This window comes from Photinus pyralis, unplaced genomic scaffold (assembly GCF_008802855.1).
Source record: "Photinus pyralis isolate 1611_PpyrPB1 unplaced genomic scaffold, Ppyr1.3 Ppyr1.4_LG6, whole genome shotgun sequence".
Lineage (NCBI taxonomy): Eukaryota > Metazoa > Arthropoda > Insecta > Coleoptera > Lampyridae > Photinus > Photinus pyralis.
Genome location: NW_022170663.1, coordinates 29,681,326 through 29,705,190, shown reverse-complemented (window position 1 = coordinate 29,705,190; position 23,865 = coordinate 29,681,326). Strand labels below are relative to the sequence as shown.

The following is a 23,865-nucleotide window of genomic DNA, read 5'->3' as shown; positions in this document are numbered from 1 at the left end:
TGAAGGTTACGTGTACCTAAAGTCCCAACATAATATACCAAGTACGTCATATTTGGTCTACGGAAAAAGTACGTTTCATAAATTTGAATATAAAACTAGCGTTGTCCTTGTCGGTCTTGTTGGCCGGCGCCACTACTGCTTTCAACGTGTACTGGTGAATACGTCACTGTATAGCGTTTCGTCCTTTCGGCAGGTTCGACAAGGTTCCTTTTCGCTCCAACGAATCTTTGTACAACACGGGGTTATGATGTGCTCGAACCGGCCTACTGCTAAAGCCGCTTCCGGTGACGCAACGATGACACAAAGTACCTACCTACTGTACGTTACTAACATCACAAGAAATGCACATGCCATTTTTACAATGGAAAACAATCGTACTACTAAGCTACCCTTAAATTTGTCGGTGCAAACGGCCATTAAACACTGACCGTTTATTATTGAATGCGACTAATAAATTGTTCCGACTTGAATGCAACCGCTCCGTCATTTGTCCGAGTCGTTGCTGCGCAAACGCGGCCTTTTCGGGGAAATTGACGTAATAAACAAGTCCGTGAACCTCCATTTTGTGTGTAGTTGTTACGTGTTGTGCTTAAAATACATTTGGTGCTTATTTTCTACATTAAAAGTGCAACGGACATTAAATAGTTGCCGTTACGAACGTTAAAAGGCGATGCAACGATGCACCCGTACCGTTTGACGCTTTAAAAACGTAAGTGAAAATAGGTCAATATGTTAGAGTAATTTTGCCTGTGGGGGAAAGCTACAACGTGCGACTTGCAGATTTAGGAAGCCCCACCGATGGCCGGAATAAGCGAAATACGCGAGGAGTACACGTCGAGCCTGCAAGATTTGACGTTCAACAGCAAGCCGCTGATCAGCGTACTTACGATACTGGCGGAAGAGAACGTCCCGCACGCCAAAGAAATCGTCGAGGCAATCGAATCGCATCTCTCAAGGGTATTTTTTGAATAAATTTCTTGTTACTCTCCTTCTCTCTTAGTTTAGGTAAATTAGCTTATGTGCAGGTAGGTGGTGAAATAGAAAAGAAAAGCACATAGGCCCTGTATATTTAAACGATCTCAGTTTCTTTTACGCTAAGTTGTTATATAAGTTAATAAATATCTTTGAAAAATATCAAATCATTTATTTCCTCATGGACGACATGCAAAATTTTCTTTTAAACATCCTATGTGACAACTTGGAAGTCGGAGTGCATTCTTGTCGACATGTTAAGATGGACAAATGTACGCATTTGTCCATCTTCGCATTGTTGCCACATTTTAGCTTTGATAAAACAGCGTGAGTTTTAATGTGATGTGCTGTGGCCAATTTCTAATGCGAAGAATGTACAGTACGGCCGAAGGAAATATTCAAAATTGGTATGTCGAGCTTTAAAGTGCTTTGGAGTAAGTTTCCAATGGATCCATCTGGAAGTGCAACTAACCATTCTTTCAACATTTTATTTTGCAGTTTGTTGTCGTTACCGGGCCTTGAGAGTACTTTTACATTAATATGCTGTAAGTGCATTACACTTACATTGTGACGATAATACAATCAGAATTACCTACACTTGTGGATAAGAGCATTCTCTTTACTTTAGATTGTGCAAACTGACAATTAGGTTTACATTACTTATCAAATAAACGGTTTAAGTAATTTTTGCTTTTACAGACGGATTTTAATTCTTGTTGGCTGGTGAATCCGGTAATATGCCATTTTCCGTGTTAAAAGAGTATATAGGTATGTAAGCATGTAAGAAACTTGCTTTTGTGGCTATTTATTTTTATACATTGTGTACATACAGGATGCCCCAGAAGTATGGAATATAAATTTCCATTTTATCAAAAAATTTTAAAGTTATTTTGTGTTTAATTTTTTGTCACATGAAATTTTTTATTTTTTCAGTTTTTCTAAACCAAATGCGTCACAAATTTTGTTTCAAATGACAATATAACTTTTTTGATAAGCTGTTTCTTCCATTTTTCAAATAATAATAATAATAATGCTTTATTTGCCCAACAGAAACACCCAATTACAGGACAAAATATTAATGGCTATGCCGAGGGCTATGCATCGAAACAATTTTCGCGATAACCTGGTGCATAGGTGTATTTCAACAATGCTTATTAATCCAGTCGCCCATGACTGTTTTAGGCGCAGCTAGATACAGAAACAATTGATTGCGCCTTAGAACTGTTAAGGTAGTTTGCAAAGTAAAAAGTTACTAAGATAAATTGGTTGACATCCATTTATGAATGAAATACAAGTAAACATAAATGGCCCATTTATCTGAAAGGCAGCGTACTGAAATTTTAATTATGCTGGGATATGTGTTATATTTTTTTTAATTTTTGAAATACTTAAAAAAAATATTTGGATCATAAATTTCATGTCATCAATCTCTTTTTTAACTGTCAGGAGGACAGCACCTCACCTTGGGGGCACCTTCTATTAGTCACTAAGGTGGCAGTTACTTGTCTTACATTCGTTGTAATGTTCCTTCTCTTCAACATAGATCCTATTTTCTATGGTTTTTTGAAAAATGTTATTAAATGCACTGTGAATATCAGTCCTTTTGATAGTTATTAGTTTCTAGTTTACACGTTAAACTGCGGAAGACTACAGTGTGCCCCAGATAAACGTGTCTATCATGGGGATTAGAGAGAAGATCCACAATTAAAGATCATTACCATGCTTTCAAAAAACCAGAAAATTCCGATTACGTACCAAAAAATAAAGAACACTATCACTTTTTGAGTTTTGCTAGATACTGTTCAGAGATTTTCAATACAACGTTTTGGAGTAATCTTCATAGCTTAATTTTTTTATATGGTCCGTAAAAAGAGTACACACTGTATTAAGTAGCACTTTTTATTACGAATGCAAGGATATACGGCACATAAAAACAGCAAAAGTTTGTTTCAACAGGCTGGTGCACCCGCACACAACTTCGTGCGAGAATACCTATTGGAGAAATTTTCCAGGAAATTTGTTTTGATAGGTATTCTTGCATTATTAGGGCGTTGTGCGCGGGTGCACCATTCTGTTGAAACCACCAAAGGTTGCAACTTTTGCTTTTTTTTGTGTGCCGTACAGTGTTCTATTCCTAATTAAAAAAAAATAGTATTCAATACAGTGTGTACTTTTTTTACGAGCCATATGAAAAAATTAAGTTGATAATTTCTCCAAAACGAAACGATGTATTGAAAATCTCATAACCTCAAAAAATTAAAAAAACGAAATTCGGTTTTCTGGCATATCTTCGTGGAATTTTCTGTTTTTTTTTAAGCTCTATGGCGGAGACCCCCATGGTAGACAATTTTATCTTGGACACAGTGTATATGTCGATTTGATAGACGTGCTGCTTTGGGTGGAGTGGTTGGTTCGGTAGAACCTCACTTTTGAGGAATTGGTCTAGAACCATTCCATCCTTTTTGACAAGGGAGAGTATATACCTTAGGCTGGTCAACATGAAACTTAATTTTTTTAGGCAACCCATTTGCAATTTCTTTTGTTGACATATACAGATGGGGGAAGGGTGGCCTTATGTGGAGCTTATACTATTTGTTTTTTTTTTTGAAATTTTGTTTACAGTACACTTGTGAAACTAGAGGTAAAATGTAGGAATCAGTAATTCAAAATTGGTCTTTATTTCTAAAATCGATTTATAATTAACGAGGGAAATAATGTCCTATTTTATTCATTTATTTTAGTTGTAAAATTTTGTGGAGTGAAGAAACATTAAAGCCAGTAACGCACTAGGCACATTATTGCTTATTCCAGCCCGCCTAGTGTGCGAGCGTTCATGTTTTTTTTGTTTTATTTTTGAGTGGGCGGGGTTTCACTCAAGGCTACTGTACCAAACCAGCCCACTATACATTTACAAATATCTATACCCGTTTAATTAGCGTACAGGGTGGTTCAGTTTGAGATCTCCCATTTGTTTGTGTCTAAAAGAACGCATATCTACATATACCTTGGGGTGTATTGACAACAAGTTTTTAACTTAGTCGTTGCACCTAAGGACGTTACAAATGATATTTTATTTATTTTCATTTTGGACATTTTTTACATTTAGGTTAGGTGTCTGTTACTACAAGAATGTAAATAAATGGTTATTATTATAATTATATTTGAAATTTTTGAAAAATCTCAGGTACCGAAAAACTGAAAATGTCAAAATTTCGTTCTTATTTGTCCTAGCTTAAAAGGGCGGTTCCAGTTAGCACCTTCTATGTGCACAATCTGAATGTGTTTCCATAACATGCTACAGGTTACTACTTTCTTATTTTTTATGGACGCCATATTGGATTTTTATGGAATGAAATAGAGGGCAAAAAAAGAAATTCACTTCAATGCATCACATCATAGCCATCTTGATTCAGCAAGGTCTAGGTTTTGTTCAAAAAGGTGTAGTGTGACACATTATTTTTCTTTTTTAGTTCTCATTCCATAAAATCCAACCTGGCGTCCATGGAAATTCTGATAGCACAATTCAGATTCTTTTTTGTTTAATTAATTTTGGTCATGCGTATTCATAAAACCGTCAATTTTGTGAAAAACACAAATGAGTTTAATTCTTACATTTATAATTGCTCCTAATTTTGATTTAATTAGAACACGAGGAGGCCCTTAATTTTGCTTGGTTTTAAAATTTATGCTCATGATAAGGGTTTACTAATTTTTGATTAATTAGTGTCGCTGTACATAATGTAAAATGGTTCAAAACTAATAAATTGTCCAATGTTTCCCGGGAAAATGCACGGCCAGATATGTTAAATCTTGCTGGCAATAAGTAAGTACGCTAATAAAATTATTGATGACTAATTGAGAGTAATGGTGCCTAATTTAATTAACTTGAACTAATTTCAGTCGTAGTAATGCGATTCTGGTGGAATTTGTAAACGAATAATTCTTATTTTTATTTTGTTTATCTTAATTTGTTGCTATATACCCCTGAAGAACTTACATTTAAAGAGGGGAAGTGACTCAAAAACGATACTGTACAGCATCTTCTTATGAAAGTACTCTCAATTTTGTATAAAAGACAAAAGCGAGGGACAATGTTTGCTTTATTAGGTATTGAGCTTAACTACTCATCCTATGAAGAACCACGCCACTCATGTTTTATGTGTTAACAACCATTATATACTGCACCAGATCCTCAATGTTCAGCATATTTTAATATCGTCCCCACACTTTAAATGCGGCCATGTAAAGGAGATGGATCTTCGATTGTTATTTTCCTTTCAAAATTTGTAACCAGAATCAAGTAAGCTGGAAGATAGTACAAGAATTCCGGAGGGTTCCAAGTTGTTTCATATGCTCATATCGCATCGCTATGTACCAATATTGTGAATAAGTTGTACAAAATAAATAATAAGAATAGACGAGAGTTTTTTTTTTCATAGAGGAGTTTCTATTCTATAGGTGCGCGTCGAGGTCAAACTACCTGTTCTGTACCTTATTGACTGTATTATCAAGAACGTTGATGGACCGTACACTGCACTTTTTTGCCAGAATATTGTGTCGACGTTTTGCAATGTTTTCAAGCAGGTAACGTGACAACCACCCCAATCTGACATTATCAACTGCTTTCGTTTGTGTAACAGGTGGACGAACAGACGCGAGCCGAGATGTTCAGGCTGCGACAGACGTGGAACGATGTCATACCGCCAAAAAAGCTGTACGCTTTAGATGTACAAATTGCCCAATTGGATCCGGCCTGGCCCGTAACAGCGCCGCCTCCGAGTATTCACTTTAATCCCAAGTTCTTAAAGACGACCGTAAGTGGCGATACCGCACAGTTTCGACTTACTCATTTCTTATTCCAGACCACCACGGCCTCCGGAACGCTAACCGCGCCGATTAGTTCTAAGTTAAACAAAAACTCCATGACGAATACGTCGTCGCTCGACACGAAAACCCTAAGTATGCAACAGAAACTGATCAATAAGCAGAAGGAGTTACTCGAATTGCAGCAGCGTAAGTTGCAGTTGGAGCTGTTACAAACGCAAGTAAAATTACAAGAACAACAACTTATTCAAAATACTAGCACTGTGAAAACTACGCCGCAAGTTAACGGTCCTCATACACAGGTAACGCGCCATTTTTGTTTTTGCTTTTGTTCATCATATGTTATACTATGCACCAGTTGCTAGCGTTAATACAGCAGTTTTAAATGTGGTCGGTTGACTTACTTTGTGATGGATCATGCTTAAGGTCTCTGGTGTGAATTCAGAGTGAGTAGATTGACTTTTGTGAAAACTTCCCATAACATTTTTGTGTTGTTTAACTGAGGTATGTAAACAAAATCGTGTGGTAAAGGGGATCTAAGCACGCGAAGGTTCAAATATATATTGCTTGGGGGGCTACGCTCAAAAAATGTTTGAGAGATTTCTTTAATGGAGAAGTTTATGACGTTGATAATACCATATTTCTCCTAATGACATTAAAATATAGATCAAAACAATAAATTAATAAGCAAGATGGCAGCTCAGCCGCCATGTTGCATCAAAAATTTAAATTAGAAGTAGCCAACATACAATAGTGCACTACAATACAATATTATATACATATACTCGATGCAACATGGCCGCCGATCTCAAGGACCAATCAGAAATGAGACTGTATTGTCGCCACTGTCTCTATAGTCACTATAAGTAGGCTGTCAGGATTAGGCGCCAAAGCGGATATAACCGTCGACTTAACGACCGCGGTTCGAATCCGAGCGCGCGCGTTTTTTTTACTATACGTTCATTTAATTTATGCGACAACTTTTTGTATTAATTATTTTAATTAAAAATTAATTGTTTAACATAATGCATGATGTCGTCGTTTATTTTCAAAGCGATGGTTTTCTTTTGCGTGGAGGTTCAAAGCGGCGGTACTCCTTCCATGACGGTTGCCAGAGAACAATTCCTCTACTCATGCGCCGACTGTGACGATTATTGGTACTACTACGCGACAGTTGACGCGTAGCGGGTTTACTTCTCACATAGGAAACGGGTTCCATTGTGTATAAGACCGTGGACGAAATTGATAGAATCTTTATACAGGGTGGCGCAACAAATAGAATGTATAAAATGTATCACAGGATAAAACAGAGCATATGCAAAACTCCTCCTGAGGCTGTGCTTTTTTTTAAATGCCTAATGTCATGCTGTCACAAGTGAAAAAACAAACTTTTTCAACCTTAAACGTGAATCATGATGATCATTAAATTTTAGACACCCTGTATGCGATAAATCAATTGTCGATGTGGATTTCGAAAGTATCCTTTTTATGCTTGCATTACCCCAGAAGCGGTTAGGACCAGTGGAAAATAAGTATAAGGCCCAGTGTTGAATATATCACTGCAATGTTCACAATTTAAAAAAATCAAGATAATTAAAAACAGTTGACAATAGGTAGTGACCCCTGGTGAAACTAAAATTAAAATAATATACACGGTATTCCGTTTAAAGTGAGCAACATCAACTTTTAATATAACCTTAGTATATGTACTGTCAAATTTTCAAAATATTCCGTCTTCTTTTTCATATGTAAATAGCAGGCATTCAGTTCTCAAAAAAAAAGTAACTGCGTGGGGATTTCGGAAACGTTAAGAAATACAATTTTGATTCAATGGAAAAAAAGTTGCGCTATTCTGAGCCTTATCATACAGAGTGGCCATTTGAAAACGAAACAGAGCCTATTGTGGGAACCTCAAAACATTTACGAAAAAATCCTCGGACCCCTCAATTTTTTATTTAAGGGGGAACTATTTTTTTTGCTAGTTTCGCCTCCCTCGGGGCAAAACCATAGCGAGGGTGACAAGCGCCCCCAAAATTTTAAATCGATTGGGGGGTCGAGTGATACCTTATTTTTAAGGTATTTTTATGTAGATTGTAACCTTTCAGTTTTAAATCAATTTTATTTTATGTGCTTAAAGCTAAAATCAATCAAGTAAATGTTGGCCTTCGACTTCCATACAATAATAGAGGTTTTGTTCGAACCTTTCCCGTTCATTTTGAAAAACTTGTGGGGAAATTTGTCGTCATTCATCAATTATTCTTTGTCACAAGTTGGCTGACTACCATAAATTGTAGTTTTTAAATGGCCGCATAAAAAAATCTAACGAGGAGGCCATTCAATAGCTCCTCTTCTTCGAATCCTGGAAACGTTTGGTCCAAATATTGACGAACCCTTGGAGCATAGTGGGGTGGCGCACCATCTTGCTGAAATACTAGACGATTTTCCAAGTACTCGTTATTTTCTAGTATCTCCACTAATGCTGGATGAATTGTATTTTCTATTAACTCCAGGTACCTAAATCTCTCCTGTTAAAGTGCCAGGTAAAAAGAAGGGGTTATATGGTTATCAAAAATGCCAGCCCAAACATTTAATTTTTGGGAATGTTCGCAAAAAAAAGAGAAATTATTTCAACTCTTTCAGTAATAAACCACCCTTATAAATTCTAGAGAACCGTCGATGGGCGGTCCCTGGCTCAAGTCATATTCTACACCCTGTATACGATTTACTAATTACTCTGTATTAGAGCAATAAAATTAAAAAAAAAACACTGTTCAATGTACCGATTTTGCAACTAAATAACTTTAAAGCGCTAGTTGTCACTACGATCTGACAACAGTAATTGGCAATCTCTATTAAACTTCAAAATGCTGCTATGTAACGCTCTCAACAATAACCAAGATTTCCATTGCAGAATTGAAATAGGTACTAAGGTACCTACGAGTATTAAAAAGAAAAAAAATCAACAGGTACGGTTCAGAATGTAAGAGAGCAACATCTTTTGTATTTATTGTTGTATTTATTTTTGTTATTTAACTAATTCATTTACAAGCATTTTTTTTTCATAAGAAAATGTTGACACGTTTTTGTAACTTTTATTAACCCCTGTATCGGCGAAACAAATTAGTAGCGATTTAAAACTTAAGGGTTATAATTCACATACAAATACCTTCAAAATAAGGTATCACTCGACCCCCCATTCGATTTAAAATTTTGGCGGCGCGCGCTTCTCACCCCCGCTAGGGCCCTCAAGGTGGCGAAACTACAAAAAAAAAAGGTTCCCCCTTGAATAAAAAATTGACGGGTCCGAGGATTTTTTCGTAGATGTTTTGAGGTCCCCAAAATAGGCTCTGTTTCGTTTTCAAATGGCCACCCTGTATATACCACACGTCAAAGAAAAATCATACTATATTGTTATACAGTGCTATTTATTAAGAAGTAGACGAGGGATTTATGTATATTGCTTTTCTCTATGTCTACTTTCAAAAAACAAAATCTCTTCTGAAAGGCGCCTAGTGTTATGCAACCAAAATCACTTTTTAAAACAAATAAACATCTGGCTGTCGCATTAATTAATTTGAACATTGTTGCTTTGGCTTCTGTATTTTTAAATTTGTTCGTGTGTGATGTATTCAACTGAATAAAAAGTAGATATTGTGAATTGGTGTAGTGCCGGTAACAGTTTAAGGAGCGTCAGAGATTTATTTTCTGTTAAGTCAAAGTAACAATGTTCAATCCATAAATCCTTATGTCTACTTCTTAATAAATAGCACTGTATATTATAGAATGCGTTTCTTATCAATACACTTTTCACTGTGGCACTGAACTCCCTCTCTTCCTTTTACTGTGCGGTAAGAATCAGTGGCGGTCCCAGGATTTGGTAAAAGGAGGGGCCCAAACCCAAACTTTGTCCCAACATGGAAAAAATAAAAGAAATCTCGCATAATGGAAATGAGATGGACTCAAAATTGATGAAAAAAATGGACAATGGGAGGGGGGCCGGTCCCCCACGGGACCGCCACTGGTAAGAATCCATATCGATGTTTCTTTTGCTTCTAATTTTGTAGTGGCACTGTTTTGCAATACAATAAAGCTTCTTTTTTCGTCGGAATAAAATAGTTCAGAATACAGGGTGTTCCATGAGTCAATGGACAGGGCTTAACACCATATTCCTTTGTTAATTTTAAGTCAAATTTTCCTTATAAACTTTGTCCAAAAGCCAATAGTTAAGAAGTGGGTAATAATTAAATTTAACAATAAATCAATCTAGTAGGCCATGTAACTGTTTTGTCATATTGGTGACATTGTTTATTCTTTGACGTTGTAATTTTAAGATTAAACAGTTACATGCCTACTAGATTGATTTATTGTTAAATTTACCCACTTCTTAACTATTGACTTTTGGACAAAGTATATAAGGAAAATTTGACTTAAAATTGACCATTCGCTATAGGCAACTTTAGTAACTAAGATAAGTGCTGTTAACTTTTTCATTGCAGTGCGGATTTATTGTTTTTTTAATCTATGTTCTAAAGCACTCGATCATATTACCAGAGCCTTTTATATCCTTTCCAGTTCTATAGACTAAAGCTCTGAAAAATGAATCATAGTATCGAAATGAGGGAAGACGGTGTTCTAGGGAGGGGTGAGCTAATCTTGATCACCCGTTTGCTAAATATGAAATCTCCAAACCAAATTTATTACTGAAATGATGAGCTGGTTCTTAGTATCGCATATATCATCCCGCTATCTGTACAGAAATCGACCATTTGCACTTTTGTTTAATTTGTTTAGCACTCATACTTGGCTTTTTTTCGTCTGCGCAATAATGAAATTTGTTCCAGTAGTCTAACAGATACGAATTAAATTTTCAGAATTTGCTTCTCAAACCCGAAGTTGCTAAACAAATGTCCTCTTCAAAAAACAAAACAAAAACCTCGCCGCCCGTAAGCAGAAAATGTTCGCGGCATACACATTGACAACGATTTTATTTTTGCAGCAATCGAACGCAAAGAGCTCGTCGGGTGGTTCGAAAATTTCGCCCGCTAATAGCAATCCGGCGAACGCGCGGCCGATAAGGGACCCTCGGCTATTGCGCCAGCAGCAGCAACAGCAGCAAGCGCAGCAAGCATTGTCCAATGTTAATGCTAATGTTCATTTAGAGTCTAAGTCAAAATTTGGATCACAACACACACTTGATTCAGAGAATAAATTTGTTAACAGTAAAACGAGTGTTCGAAATGATCACGTCGAACATCGTCTAGTAAATAATAAAGGTAACATTGATTCTCATGGCAAGTCTAAGACTTCGCCTCATTCCTCTCCCCTTAAACACACCCAGAAAATTGGCAGTTCATTACGTAAAAATAGTAAGTTTTCACGTGATTCCAAAACACCAAACATCTCAGATACATCATCAGATAAAATTACAATCGCCGATCCATCTAGTAAAGCAGGTAGAGGTCAACCATCTAAACCACGCACATTTGGTAGATCATTTTTAAAAATAAAAAAGAAAAGTGCGGAGAAAGATTCTCCTGATAAGGTTGCAGGTACTGTCTCTCCATCGAATACGACTGGCTCATTTCGCAACGATAAAGATAGTAGTGCTTTAAATCGTGCAGATAAAAAAAGTGATAAACAATTACCTAAAAGTTGTAAAAGTGATAAAGAAAAGTTCAAAAGTGACGGTTCTTTTAAGGACCCCAAGGGTTCAGTTAAGAATCGTAACTATATGAGACGCAACCGTAACGCTTCGGCTAGCCCGGAACCCACACAAGATCTGGACCTGCGCATTCGAGCACCGCCGGAAAAGCAACCCCGATTGCAAGGTGAAAACAACATTGACGATAAAAGTAAGCTTTACACCGGCAAAAACAAAATTTCATACACGCACACATAGCATTTCGTTCTTTGTGGAGCTTTCGACGTGCTCTGTGTGAATTAGTTTTTAACCTGCAGTAAGTTTCTTTGGGGTGTTTAAGTGGAATTAACATTTAATTTAGTATAGAGTAAGTGCGAGAGCTCTTTAACATAGGGGATGTATTGACATTGAGCAAAAAGGCGGCGTAAAGGGGTCAACTATTTGTCCAATGTCAAATTCTGGAGGCTTGAGAGGTTCTTGTTGCTTTTGTGCAGGTGTGCTTTGGCTCCAGAGACTTGCTATAACTAGACTGCGCTTAACGTCTCTAAGGTGTTGTCGACACAGTATGCAACACACAATGCACTGCGGGGCAAAAATCGCTAAGATGATGTGCAATATAATGAAATAAGCTGTTATTTTAGATGTTCCGTCCATTAATAATTCTTGTGATTAGCTCGAATTAGTGAACAGATAAATTTCTGTTGAGAATAAACCAATAAACTTAGGTTAACTCGTGCCTATCAACATGTACTCTGTCGATAAATTTTTAAATAATATGCTGATTTTCAACGGATAAAAGTTTAAAGGGCCAATGGATCAGAGCCATTCGAAGAGAAAAATGTACTCCCACCATAGTGCATTTGCGGGGAATGAAGCCGATTTTAGAAAGGTACCGACGAAGGTGTTAAACAATAATGCAATACCGAACGTTTTCGACTTTCCCATTCAGTTAAAATAACGTAGAACTATTATTCGACATCCTTTACCAGCAAGACAACAGCAGTACCTATTTGCCTATTAGGTGTTTTCTTACAAGAAAAATAGCTAAGTCTATGTTCCATATGTGCAAGCGCAGATGCGATATTCGGATCGGAGAGTCAGTCAAAGCTTTTAACTAGAAAAAATCGTGAAGGATTGTTGCACGTATCAAGCGATGCATTAAAAATTTGCCAAATTGCTGAAAATGTGTTCAGGTTTTTCATTCAAACCACACCACACCGCGTTGTAAACAAAATGGTTATCAGCAGTCTAAGAAAAACAAATAACAGTTACAGCCCATTTGGGTTTTTGGGTAGGAATATATTGAATCAAAATCCGCTAAATAATCATATCTTACTACTTACAAGTTTAGTTTTAAGAGTATATTTTCCCATACGTGTTCACGACCAAAATACACATATAAATCAAATTAGGACTAGAGTAAGGCAGTTATATACCAATTTAGTTCAAATAAAATACTAATAAATTCCATTAAAACAGTTAACAGCTATATGTTATCTTTTTTTGCTACTAAAATTTAGAATAAACATGGCTAAAGCAAGCTGCAGAACGTACGTCTGCCCCGCGATGAACAGTTGGTTGCCTATCCTATCTTGACAACAGGCGTTTATAGTAAAATCTACGTTACGCGCGGTCTAGTTATAACAAGTCTCTGTTTGGCTCAACTTCCATTTGAGTTGACTAAACCTTCATAAAAAGTGTTTTTTGGTACACGATGTTCCATACATGCCATATCAAATTGAAACTTGGTTTATTTTTTATTTTATAGCATAAACGTAAACCATACAGTTGAGAATTTAATTAACTTTCCTAGATAATAATAATAATTTGTACTAACTGAGTTACTGACAAATGTCATTTCAATTTACATTCTTTTGTTTTTATATTAAACAAAGTTAAACAAATCCAACCTCCCTCTCAAACATGAGGTATTTACAGCATATATTGTAAATACACTAACCTATCCCCATTCCGGTTCTACAATGTGCTGTTTCGTAAGTACAGAGCGATCATTAATCTTGTATCGCTCTTATGCGTGACATTTGCCGGGATTTTTCACAAGCAACACTTCCTGTATTGTCAAATCGCATAACTACACGACGAATGTGGCGGCGTAAGTTCTCCTAATCAAGGCCATGTTCAGGATATACCTCTCAAAATTCCTCCATGCATAGGCGAGTCGAATACGTCTAAACTACGTTTCCATCTTTACCTCCATTACGGAAATATGGTTACTAAAATCATGTTTCATAAGAGCGGTACAGGCAATGATTAATGATCAAGCAAAGCAAAAGTATCACTCATCTAATATTACTGAAACCTAAAATACATGCTATGAAATAATTTTTTTTTTAACGATACTGAAACATTGTATGGGATAGAGTGGATTTTTATGTACCGGGTGACCCAATAAGACTGTTCCTCGGTTATATCTCGAGAACCGTTCATCATATGACTTAGGAGTAAAAAAATTATTGGGTAAATCGGTCATGAAGAATCGCTGGAAAATATTTTCAAGTTTTAAAAAGGACCAACAGAGGGCGTAACTGCCATCTTAAATTTTAAAATTGCATTTTCTTTAAATTTCGCATAATATACTAAAAAATTTCTTTTCACATTTTTTAAGAGAACCGGTTTATCATTTCCGTAAAAACAAAAACTCAGTTATTTTAAAAACAAAGATGGTGTGGGGCGTTCAATTGTTTTTGAAATAACGTGCTTTAACTTCTTAATCGTTTGACCAACTGTAACAAATTTGGTATGGTTGAAAAGAGCATTCCTTGGGCTATGAGAATCGATATAGTTAATTTAGTTGAATCCTTGCCCGCCAGGGGGCTAGTTTTGACACTATGATCCAAAATCCTAAAAAAATCAAATGGAATGGACTTTTTCATCCAAAGAGGCCAGTGAAAACCGTTTTTCAAAATGTCGTTTCTAACCTCCAATATTGGGAAAATTAATAAAAATGCTTAAATTGTACTTTAAATTTACTTTTTACGTATTTCCGGTATTTAATAATAATAATAATATGCTTTATTTTTTTGCAAGCTGGTAAGAAAATACCATAAATTCAAGATTACAAATTCAAAAAATTGCACTTTCTGAATGTAAACACAGTAGAATAATTTAGAAATTGTGGCTGTTATTATTTTATAATGCATTGTGTTTCATTTGTTTAATTTTCCAAGGCCCACCTAAAAGTGTAGGGTGCTTTTCTTTCGCACCATCGACAAATACGAGTTTTGCAGAATGTGGACTATATCGCCGTTTGCCGGCAAGCATTTATCAATTTAGGGATCCTAACGTTGCCGTGTCAATTCATTAGTATATGTCAAAAGACAAGGCATCCAAGGCCAAACTCACAAGCACATACACCATCATGCCACTCGAAATAATGAACATCTACTATTACCCAAGCATCGACTCACCAAGACGGAAGTTGCATGCAGGACCGGACTATATAAGTGTTAAACTCTACAATCACATTCCCAGTGACGTGCAAAAACTAAATTATAAACTATTCTCTGCTGTTATTAAAAGAAAACTATTAGAAATTGCCTACTATAATACGGACGAGTTTCTTAAAGACACATTTTAACAATTATTACATGTATTATTTCTTTGACTTGTGTTAAGCTTTTTTTTTTAGCAAAATCAAATAAATATTATTAAATACCGAAAATACGTCAAAAGTAAATTTAAGATACAATGTAAGCATTTCAGTGGCCTCTTTGAGTGTTACTTGGCTACTTTTTCATAAAGAAAAAATCATATCATTCCATTTGATTTTTTTAGGATGTTGGATTATAGTGTCAAAACTAGCCCCCTGGCGGAGAAGAGTTCAACTAAATTAACTATATTCTTGTTGCCCAAGGAATGCTCTTCATATTTGTTACAATCAGACAAACGGTTACTAAGTTAAAGCAGGTTATTGCAAAAACAATTGAACGCCCCACGCCATATTTGTTTTTGAAATAACTGAGTTTTTGTTTTTACGAAAATGATAGATAAACTGGTTCTCTTTAAAAATGTGAAAAAAGAATGTTTAGTTTATTATGCGAAATTTAAAGAAAATGCAATTTTAAAATTTAAGATGGCAGTTACGCCCTCTGGTGGTCATTTTTAGAACTTGAAAATATTTTCCAGCGATTCTTCATAACCGATTTAGCCAATAATTTTTTTACCCCTAAGTCATACGACGAACGGTTCCCGAGATATGGCCGAGGAACAGTCTTATTGGGTCACCCTGTACACATGGAAGCAATTTGATTAAAATAATTTCGCTCCATTATTATAACTATTTTTGTAACAATATGGAATGTACGAAAGTGTAGAGTTGGGAAACATTTTTTTAAATTGACATTTTTGTCGATTAGTGTCGATCGGCACTAATCGACATTTTTAATTGTCAATTAGCACTAATTAACATATCTATTTGTCAAAATAAACTAATTGACAGGTCTATCTGTGCCAATATGATAATTTTACACTTTCGTAGCAGCGTAATTCCACAACGTAAGTAATTTGTAAACTGAATTGGGGCTCTTAATACAGACCTGAGATTACTAGCTTTACTTATAGCCGGAAATGACAGCCCGAAACAACCAGTTGATGTAGACTTGCGTCAGTTGCCTTCCGTGATAAGCAAAAAGCGACCCTCGACCGAAAACCAAGAGACTTCCAACGCGAAAAAGAGCCGAACCGAAATGTTCGATGTGTACGTATTACGGTCGGTTAATTTTCAATTTGTAATTAAAGGGAATTTCAGTTTGTTTGGTAGCGAAGATACGGACTTAAGACAGCTGCCGCCCGTATTATCACCCCCCATGCCGTCGGAGCGCCCACCGACACCCCCCGCGCCGATTATATCGGATAAACTGGAACAGATCGTCGACGAGTCGAGAAAGGACGACAAGGGCGAAAGTAACGCGCCGAAAAACTCCAATCTCGACGCGTTACGCGCGAAATTGGCGAACGCGGTTAATCAGACCAAATTGAAGGAATCGGAGAGTTTGCCCAAGGAAAAATTGCAGGACGCGAAAAAGGGGCGCGCCAAGAGTTTCGGTTCGGACAAAATGGATAAGATTATAATATCGTCGGCCGACGAGGAGTCGATTAAAGCGGGAAATATGACGAAGGCGCAAAAAAATGCGTTGATGCATAAAATTCTGGCGCAAATTGAAACGCATAAGTTGAGAGAGGCCCAAAGGAAGGAATGCGAAAGTGTTAGCAACCCGTCCCTGCAGCCGATTAGCGATGAGGAGCCCAATTTTAGCGGTAGCGAATCGGATGAGGAGGTAAAGAAGCGAATAGGCAAGAGTGATAGAGACGACCGCACGTCTCCCATTCCCTCTCAAGTTAGCCAATTGGAAGGTACATATCCTCCGTACTCGCGGCAAGCCGACCAACGCGATCCGAGGCGAACAAGAGCTTGGAGAGGCAGACATAGGAAAGTTTGGGATTATCCGCCTACGGTGCCGCGTCCGACTGTGCGACCAAGCTACCGCGACAACTGGGTGCGCCCAATGAACGACGCCTGGCGTCCACAACCGTTGTACTCCAATAATTTCGGCGAGCACGTCAGCCCGTTCTCGAGGGAGCACGGGACGCAATCTCCCAATTCGAACAGCCAAGAATTGCCAACTTTAGAATACGCCCATCCCGATAGCTACAAATTTATAACAATAGACAATGAACCTAGGGAAATACGTTACTACGACGAAACGGCTATCGTATTTATGAATTCCTCAGATCCTAGAGAGATCTCCTTTCATAATGGTACTAGAAGAATTTTCTTCGACGGCGAGCCCTTCTTGCTTAAGCTAAATTCTCCCTACGAAGAAATCTCGCTTAAAGGAAACGTTCATAGGGTGAGACTGGGAGCGCCATCTCGCGAGATTTTCATCGACGGCAAAGGATACGAATGCTACTTCGACAAAAATGAAAAAGTCATCGATTTGGACGGCAATAAAATCTTCGTCAAACTGGAGGCGCCGCCGCCCCAGGTAAAAATCGGGCAGGAAAAACGGCTGGACTTAGTCGCCGGGAAAGTACAATTGGTTGTGGATGCTAGAAATATGTACACGATATTTCTCGACGCCAAACTGCAAACTTTTGTATTGGAGAATGTTACGCACACTCTGAAATTCGTCGACTCTCTGCGGGCCGCTTTGATTAACGACGTACGCTTTGAAATCGAATACGGCGGTCTTCCTAAACCGATCATGTTGCACGATAAAAAACACTTTATCCGATTTTCCGTGTTGCCGGAAGGAATTAAACCTGGGAATGTCAACATTAAAGACATGGAGGTGACTCAGCCTGTGGAGAACGAGGCGCTAAGTGAGTCGGTATCGACGTTACCTTACGAAAACACCAGTCAGGACTCGTTGCCGGAGAAGCCGAAGGAATTCGATGGGACGTCGCCGGAACATAACTCCAACTCCCCGCATAACTTTCACCACCCTAACTTTAGTAAGCAGTTTTTTCTCCTTTTCTTTTTAGTACAAAGTTGTTGCAGACAATCTCGATATGCTGTCCAGCGTAATTGCCTCGTCAATGTTACCGAGCTCGGCAGAAAGCGGGTACCAAGTTGAAGACACAAACTCGCAAGACGTTCAAAGCACAATCACGATTCCAAGGGACACTCCCCAAGTGAAAAACCCGCCCTCTTTAAATATCAACGACCTATTCCAAAGACTTGTCGCGACCGGTATAGTCACGACAGCGGCGACCGCACCCCCACAGCCCGTAGAAGAACCTCCGCCCCCGTCCCCTCCCAAACCCTCGCGTTCTACCGCCCACCACGTTTCGAAACACTTCAAGCCGCCCACGTTTAGTAAACCCGAAACTTTGAAAACGTAAGTGGGACCCGAGCCTGGTTCAATCTGTGACTTGTGGCTTTTCAGTCGGAGGCCTCCCTTGATCCACATGCTGTACACCGGAATGCAGTGCAGCAGTTGCGGCATGCGCTTTCCGGCCGATCAGACCATGTACTACAGTCAGCATCTCGATTGGCACTTCCGTCAGAATCGAAGGGGCAAAAAGAATATACGGAAGGCGGCGAGTCGCCGGTGGCACTACACAATGTTGGATTGGCGAAATTACGAGGAAATCGAAGATTTGGAAGAGAGGGGTAAGTCTATACACATTTTTTTATGGTGAACGTTGCGCCATTTTCAAGGAGGGGGGGGGGGGGCGTCCGGACGGCGCTGAGCAACATATTAGAAATGTTAATACAGGGTGTTTTTTTTATATACGACAAATAAATAAAAATAAAAAAAATAAAGGCGTTGAGTTATTTAAAATGGGCCGTTCGTCATATGACTTAGGGGTAAAAAAATTATTGGGTAAATCGATCATGAAGAATCGCTGGAAAATATTTTCAAGTTCTAAAAATGACCAACAGAGGGCGTAACTGCCATCTTAAATTTTAAAATTAAATAAATTTCACATAATAAACTAAACATTCTTTTTTCACATTTTTAAAGAGAAAATTAAAGACAAAAGCTCAGCTATTTCGAAAACAAAGATGGTGTGGGGCGTTCAATTGTTTTTGCAATAACCTGCTTTAACTTCTTAACCGTTTGACCGATTTAAACAAATTTGGTATCGCTGAAAAGGGCATTCCTTGGGCAATAAGAATCAATATAGTTAATTTTAGTTGAATCCTTCTCCGCCAGGGGGTTTTGGCACTCACCCAAAATCCTAAAAAAATCAAATGTGATGATATGACTTTTTCTTTATGAAAAAGTAGCCACATAACATCCAAAAAGGCAGGGTTCGCAAATGGTCTCTTTTTTAGACATTGGTCTCTTTTTTCAATGCTGGTCTCTAAAGTCTCTAAATTTTGCATGTTAAAAAAGTATAATTCATAATTGATAAACCGCAGAAATTTTACTGTACATTTTTAGCGCATTTTTTAGGAATTAAAAAAAATGTGCTATTTGCGTTTTGTCCGTCCGTCCGTTCGAACGCCCTTCTGCCGTTTTGAACTACTTCTAGGAGAATGGTATATACCTTGAAGGTGTGCATCAAATTTCGCTGTCTAAAAGGGTGCCCCCCCCCCCCCCATGAATTATTTCCCGAGATGCTGTTTTTGAAAGTAAAACGTGCATAATTTTTATGTACATACGACAACCAATTGGTCACAGATTTTGCATACGCATGACTTTAGCGGTGCCAAGTTAAACTTTACAAAATGGGGGGGAGGAGGTAAACACATGTTCTACCCTTCATGGTATTCTAATGAAAGGTATCATCGAAATAAATTGGTTTATACAAACTATAACTTTCCCGTGCGACTCAGTGAGCGACGGGAGGGGGGGGGGTTAACATTAATTATTTTATCTTTCATTGTATTCTAATTAAGGTCTCAACGAAAGGAACCGCTTTCTACCAACTACTGCCCTTCTTTCTGTCCTCTTATCAAAGTACGGGGAAGGGGGGGGGTCCACCTAGTTTTCTCCTTCATGGTACTCTAATGAAAGGTTTCAAAGAAAGGAATTAATTTCTACCAACCATAGCCCTCCTCCTCGACCTATTCCCTTATACCTCAAGAACGGATTGTCTTAAGAGAAATATATCCATTGGTGATGTAAAAAAAAAGCTATTTGGGTAAAAAAATGCGCTTTATCCGCACAAGAGTGCACAATTTATACTTGTTTAGATATATTGCTGTTTATGTATCTCTTTTGTTTAGTTTTATATGGAAATTGGTTCTCGAAGGTCTCTAAATGGTCTCTATTATGTAAATAGAGACCAAATCTCTATTTTTTGGCTAAAATCAGTTGCGAACCCTGAAAAAGGCCAGTTTTTCAAAATCTCGTGCCTAACCTCAAATATTGGGAAAATGAGATTAATTAATTAATTAATAAAAATCCTTAACCTGTATCTTAAATTTACTTTTTACGTATTTCCGGTATTTGTCGATGGTGCGAGAGAAAAGCACCCTACACTTTTAGGAAGGCCTTGGAAAATTAAGCAAATGAAACACGGTGCATTATAAAATAATAACAATTTGTAATTTGTAAATTATTCTGCTGTGTTTACATTCAGAAAGGGCAGTTTTTTGAATTTGTAATCTTTTCTAAAATGCCGATTTCTCACCAAGAAGCATTTAATATGCTGGCGATATATTTTGAGTATTTTCAAAATGCGACCATCGCTGCCCGCATCTTCTATTTGCGTTATCCTAATCGACCACGAACCATCCAAACAACCAACAAATTCAAAAAACTGCACTTTCTGAATGTAAACACAGCAGAATAATTTACAAATTACGCCTGTTATTATTTTATAATGAATCGTGTTTCATTTGTTTAATTTTCCAAGGCTCTCCTAAAAGTGTAGGGTGCTTTTCCAAGCCATCGACAAATACCGGAAATACGTCAAAAAAGATTCAATTATACGATATTTTGAAAAACGGTGTTCATTTGCCTCTTTGGGTTTTATTTGGCTACTTTTTCATAAAGAAAAAATCATATTCCATTTGATTTTTTTCATTTATTTAAGATTTTTGATCATAGTGACAAAACTAGCCCTCTGGCGGAGAAGGATTCAACTAAATTAACTATATTTTGTTGTTGATTCTTGTTGCCCAAGGAATGCTCTTTTGAACGATATCAAATTTGTTACAATCGATCAAACGTTTAAGAAGTTAAAGCAGGTTATTGCAAAAACAATTGAACACCCCACAGGCCACACCATCTTTGTTTTTGAAATAGCTGAGTTTTTGTTATTACGAAAATGATAGATAAACTGGTTCTGTTTAAAAATGTGAAAAAAGAATGTTTAGTTTATTATGCGAAATTTAAAGAAAATGCAATTTTAAAATTTAAGATGGCAGTTACGCCCTCTGTTGGTCATTTTTAGAACTTGATAATATTTTCCAGCGATTCCAGCATTACAGATTAGAAAAAACGCACAGAAGTTTTGTAAATATTTCGTTTGAGCTTTTTAACCTGCTGCCTGGCCAGACCAGGGATTTACCGTACAATACCCTGAAAACTAAATTAAAAAAATTCCTTACTGCAGGCGCATTTTATACTATTAATGAATTTAAAGACCGTGATTTATGTCTAATTTAACATGAATGTATAAATGTTGTGTTGTTTCCTTTGACTTCTGTAAATGTTTTATTGCCATGTTAACAGAAATAAATATTATTATTATTATGTGCTTTCTATGGCCCATCTTTAAAAACACCCTGTATGTGAATTGTTCAAAATTCACTCACTTTAATTTATTACTATTACACTATTAATGTCACTAGAAAATGGGCCAATAGAAACAAAGGTGGTGCCATGGCTAACCAACGAAACCATATCTTTGTTTCTATTGGCTATTTCTTAATGATCCAATGATAGTAAACTAATTATTGTTTCAATTTTATTCCATTTATATTTTAGAGAAAAATTACTTCGAAAATCAACAAAACCCGGATGGCACTAACGACGACGCGGACGAAGAGATCGAGATTCCTTGCGTTCCGGCAGATCCAAATGTGCCGAACGCGGCGTGCGAGGTCTGCCGAGATAAGTTCGAGCAATTTTACAACGAGGAGAAGGACGAGTGGCAATTACGGATGGCGATTCGAGTGGAGGATAAGACCTATCATCCCCTTTGCTACGAAGATTACCAGGTGAGAATTGTGATTTGTGTTCTTGTATCGTTGGCATTGTTACCCTAGGCGTCGTTGGTTGATCCGTCACTGGAGGAATCCAAACTGAATGTTGAGGAACAGGATGTCGATCCTAGCATTCCCGGTTTAGGGGCGGAGCAGTCCGCTAATGAAACTTACGATGATGTCATGGAGGTTATTGACAACATCGATGAGGAGGAGGCGCCACCACCTGTTGTTGAAGAACCGAAGGTGCCCAATATCAGTATTGACGATGACGAAGAGGAGGTGGACGACGATGTCATTTTAAATGAGGTTGCCCCCGAAAGAATTGTCGTGGATGACGACGATAAGGACGACTATGTTAGTGGTGGCGGACTAATTCCCGGAGTGGTGGTCAAAGTGGAACCTGTCGATGACGGTTTCGTCGATGTGGAAGGTGGCCTAGTCAGAACTAAGGAAGTGAAACTTAAGGCTGAAGATGCTGTTCCTGCCACTGGTATTTATTTTTTTATTTCATTATCTTTAGTCATAAGAATCGAAAGTTGTGTTTTAACGTTTTTATTAAATGCTTTATCGTTTAGATGATGTGGAAACTGTTGCGCCTGCAGTACAAATAGCACCAGACTCTGTTGATACAACACATACAGAGGTTGTGAGTACAATTGATGGGAATGTAGAGTTTGAGTCGGGTGTTAATCCGTCGACCGGTATTAGTGGTAAAATTAAGATAAACATAACGAAACCTATTCCAGCGATAGTCGCGAAGGAAACAAAGGAGACGGTAGAGGAACAATTACAGACTGCGGATTGTATCGATCCCAGTCAACCTCTACCGCCCGGCGAGGAACCCGTCCAACTCAACATCAAACCTGCACTGCAAGGGTTGGAATTAAAAAGACAACCCACGGTGAAAAAAGGTTCAGAGTTGACGGGTTTGTGTTCTATAATGTGATTTGCTTAAAGACTTGTAAATAAATGGAGTGTACAAATGTGAATAAAACTAAATGAATATATTGTAAATAAGCATTCCACAAAACCTGTGGTCATAAGGAACTATTTTTTCAACACCAATTTGTGTATGTTGTTTATTTTGTTGAATATGAAATTAATGTAATTTAATTTACAAATAAAATCGTTGTTGTTACATTACATTGTCATTTAATAATTATTGATTATTGCAGTATATAAGGTGTCAAAATAAAGGGATCCCAGATTGTTATTTTATTTTAAAAGAAGTAATGGTTTCATTGTAGTTGTGGATTATATTATTGCACTTGTACAGCATATAGTGGACTCAATAAATAATAGTGAAGCTTCTACATTTGTTTACTATCAAACCATAAACATGTTTACTCCATATTCGATCTTGTGCCTTCCTATTCATGGCTACAAACCCATTCCTTTTCCAAAACCAAATGGTTCTTCTCATATCCTTCCATTATTTCAATCTCTGGTTTAACATTCTTAACAGTATCTATGCACAACAAGCTAATGGGCTCCTGGTCTCCACATTTAGCGGAGCAGGTATAGGGTTGCTTTGGTGAGGTGATTCTCATCTCCGCTTTTGTGCCTAGATAAGCAAGAATGTGTAGAACTTGTGCCATTTTACAATGTCCCCATTTATTTCAGTTGTAACCTGTACTTTTGCTACTTGCAAAATAATTAACCTTTATATAGTTTTATTGTAAAGAGCATAAAGTTAAAATATTTAATGCATATCTTGGGCCAAACAATCGGTGAACTTCTAAAATTAGATAAATATTAGTGGAATAATAATTACAATTCAATTTGAAAAGAACTAAAT

At 37.3% G+C, this 23,865-nt stretch overlaps 1 protein-coding gene across 2 annotated transcripts; it reads left to right on the top strand.

Moving 5' to 3' along the window:
• LOC116174410 lies at positions 1-23,210 on the top strand. 2 transcript variants are annotated; one of them, XM_031492323.1, is made up of 14 exons: positions 1-709; positions 781-957; positions 5,431-5,556; positions 5,613-5,786; positions 5,835-6,098; positions 10,668-10,739; positions 10,793-11,648; positions 16,019-16,154; positions 16,206-17,911; positions 17,958-18,297; positions 18,346-18,572; positions 21,847-22,079; positions 22,128-22,557; positions 22,643-23,210. In XM_031492323.1, exons 2-14 carry the CDS (start codon positions 799-801, stop codon positions 23,011-23,013), a joined length of 5,094 nt encoding a protein of 1,697 aa, XP_031348183.1. In that variant the 5' UTR covers positions 1-709; positions 781-798; the 3' UTR covers positions 23,014-23,210. The 2 variants fall into 2 exon arrangements, with proteins under 2 accessions (XP_031348183.1, XP_031348184.1); XM_031492324.1 differs by lacking the exon at positions 10,668-10,739.
• Positions 23,211-23,865: the final 655 nt, after the last annotated feature.

What these genes read in the sequence shown, in the direction of transcription:
- LOC116174410 (XM_031492323.1), top strand. Translation starts at nt 799, where the DNA reads ATGGCCGGAATAAGCGAAATACGCGAGGAGTACACGTCGAGCCTGCAA. An exon ending in CGAAGATTTGGAAGAGAGGG is followed by an intron (nt 18,573 to 21,846) that starts GTAAGTCTATAC and finishes TTTATATTTTAG; the next exon opens with AGAAAAATTACTTCGAAAAT. An exon ending in TTTGCTACGAAGATTACCAG is followed by an intron (nt 22,080 to 22,127) that starts GTGAGAATTGTG and finishes TTGTTACCCTAG; the next exon opens with GCGTCGTTGGTTGATCCGTC.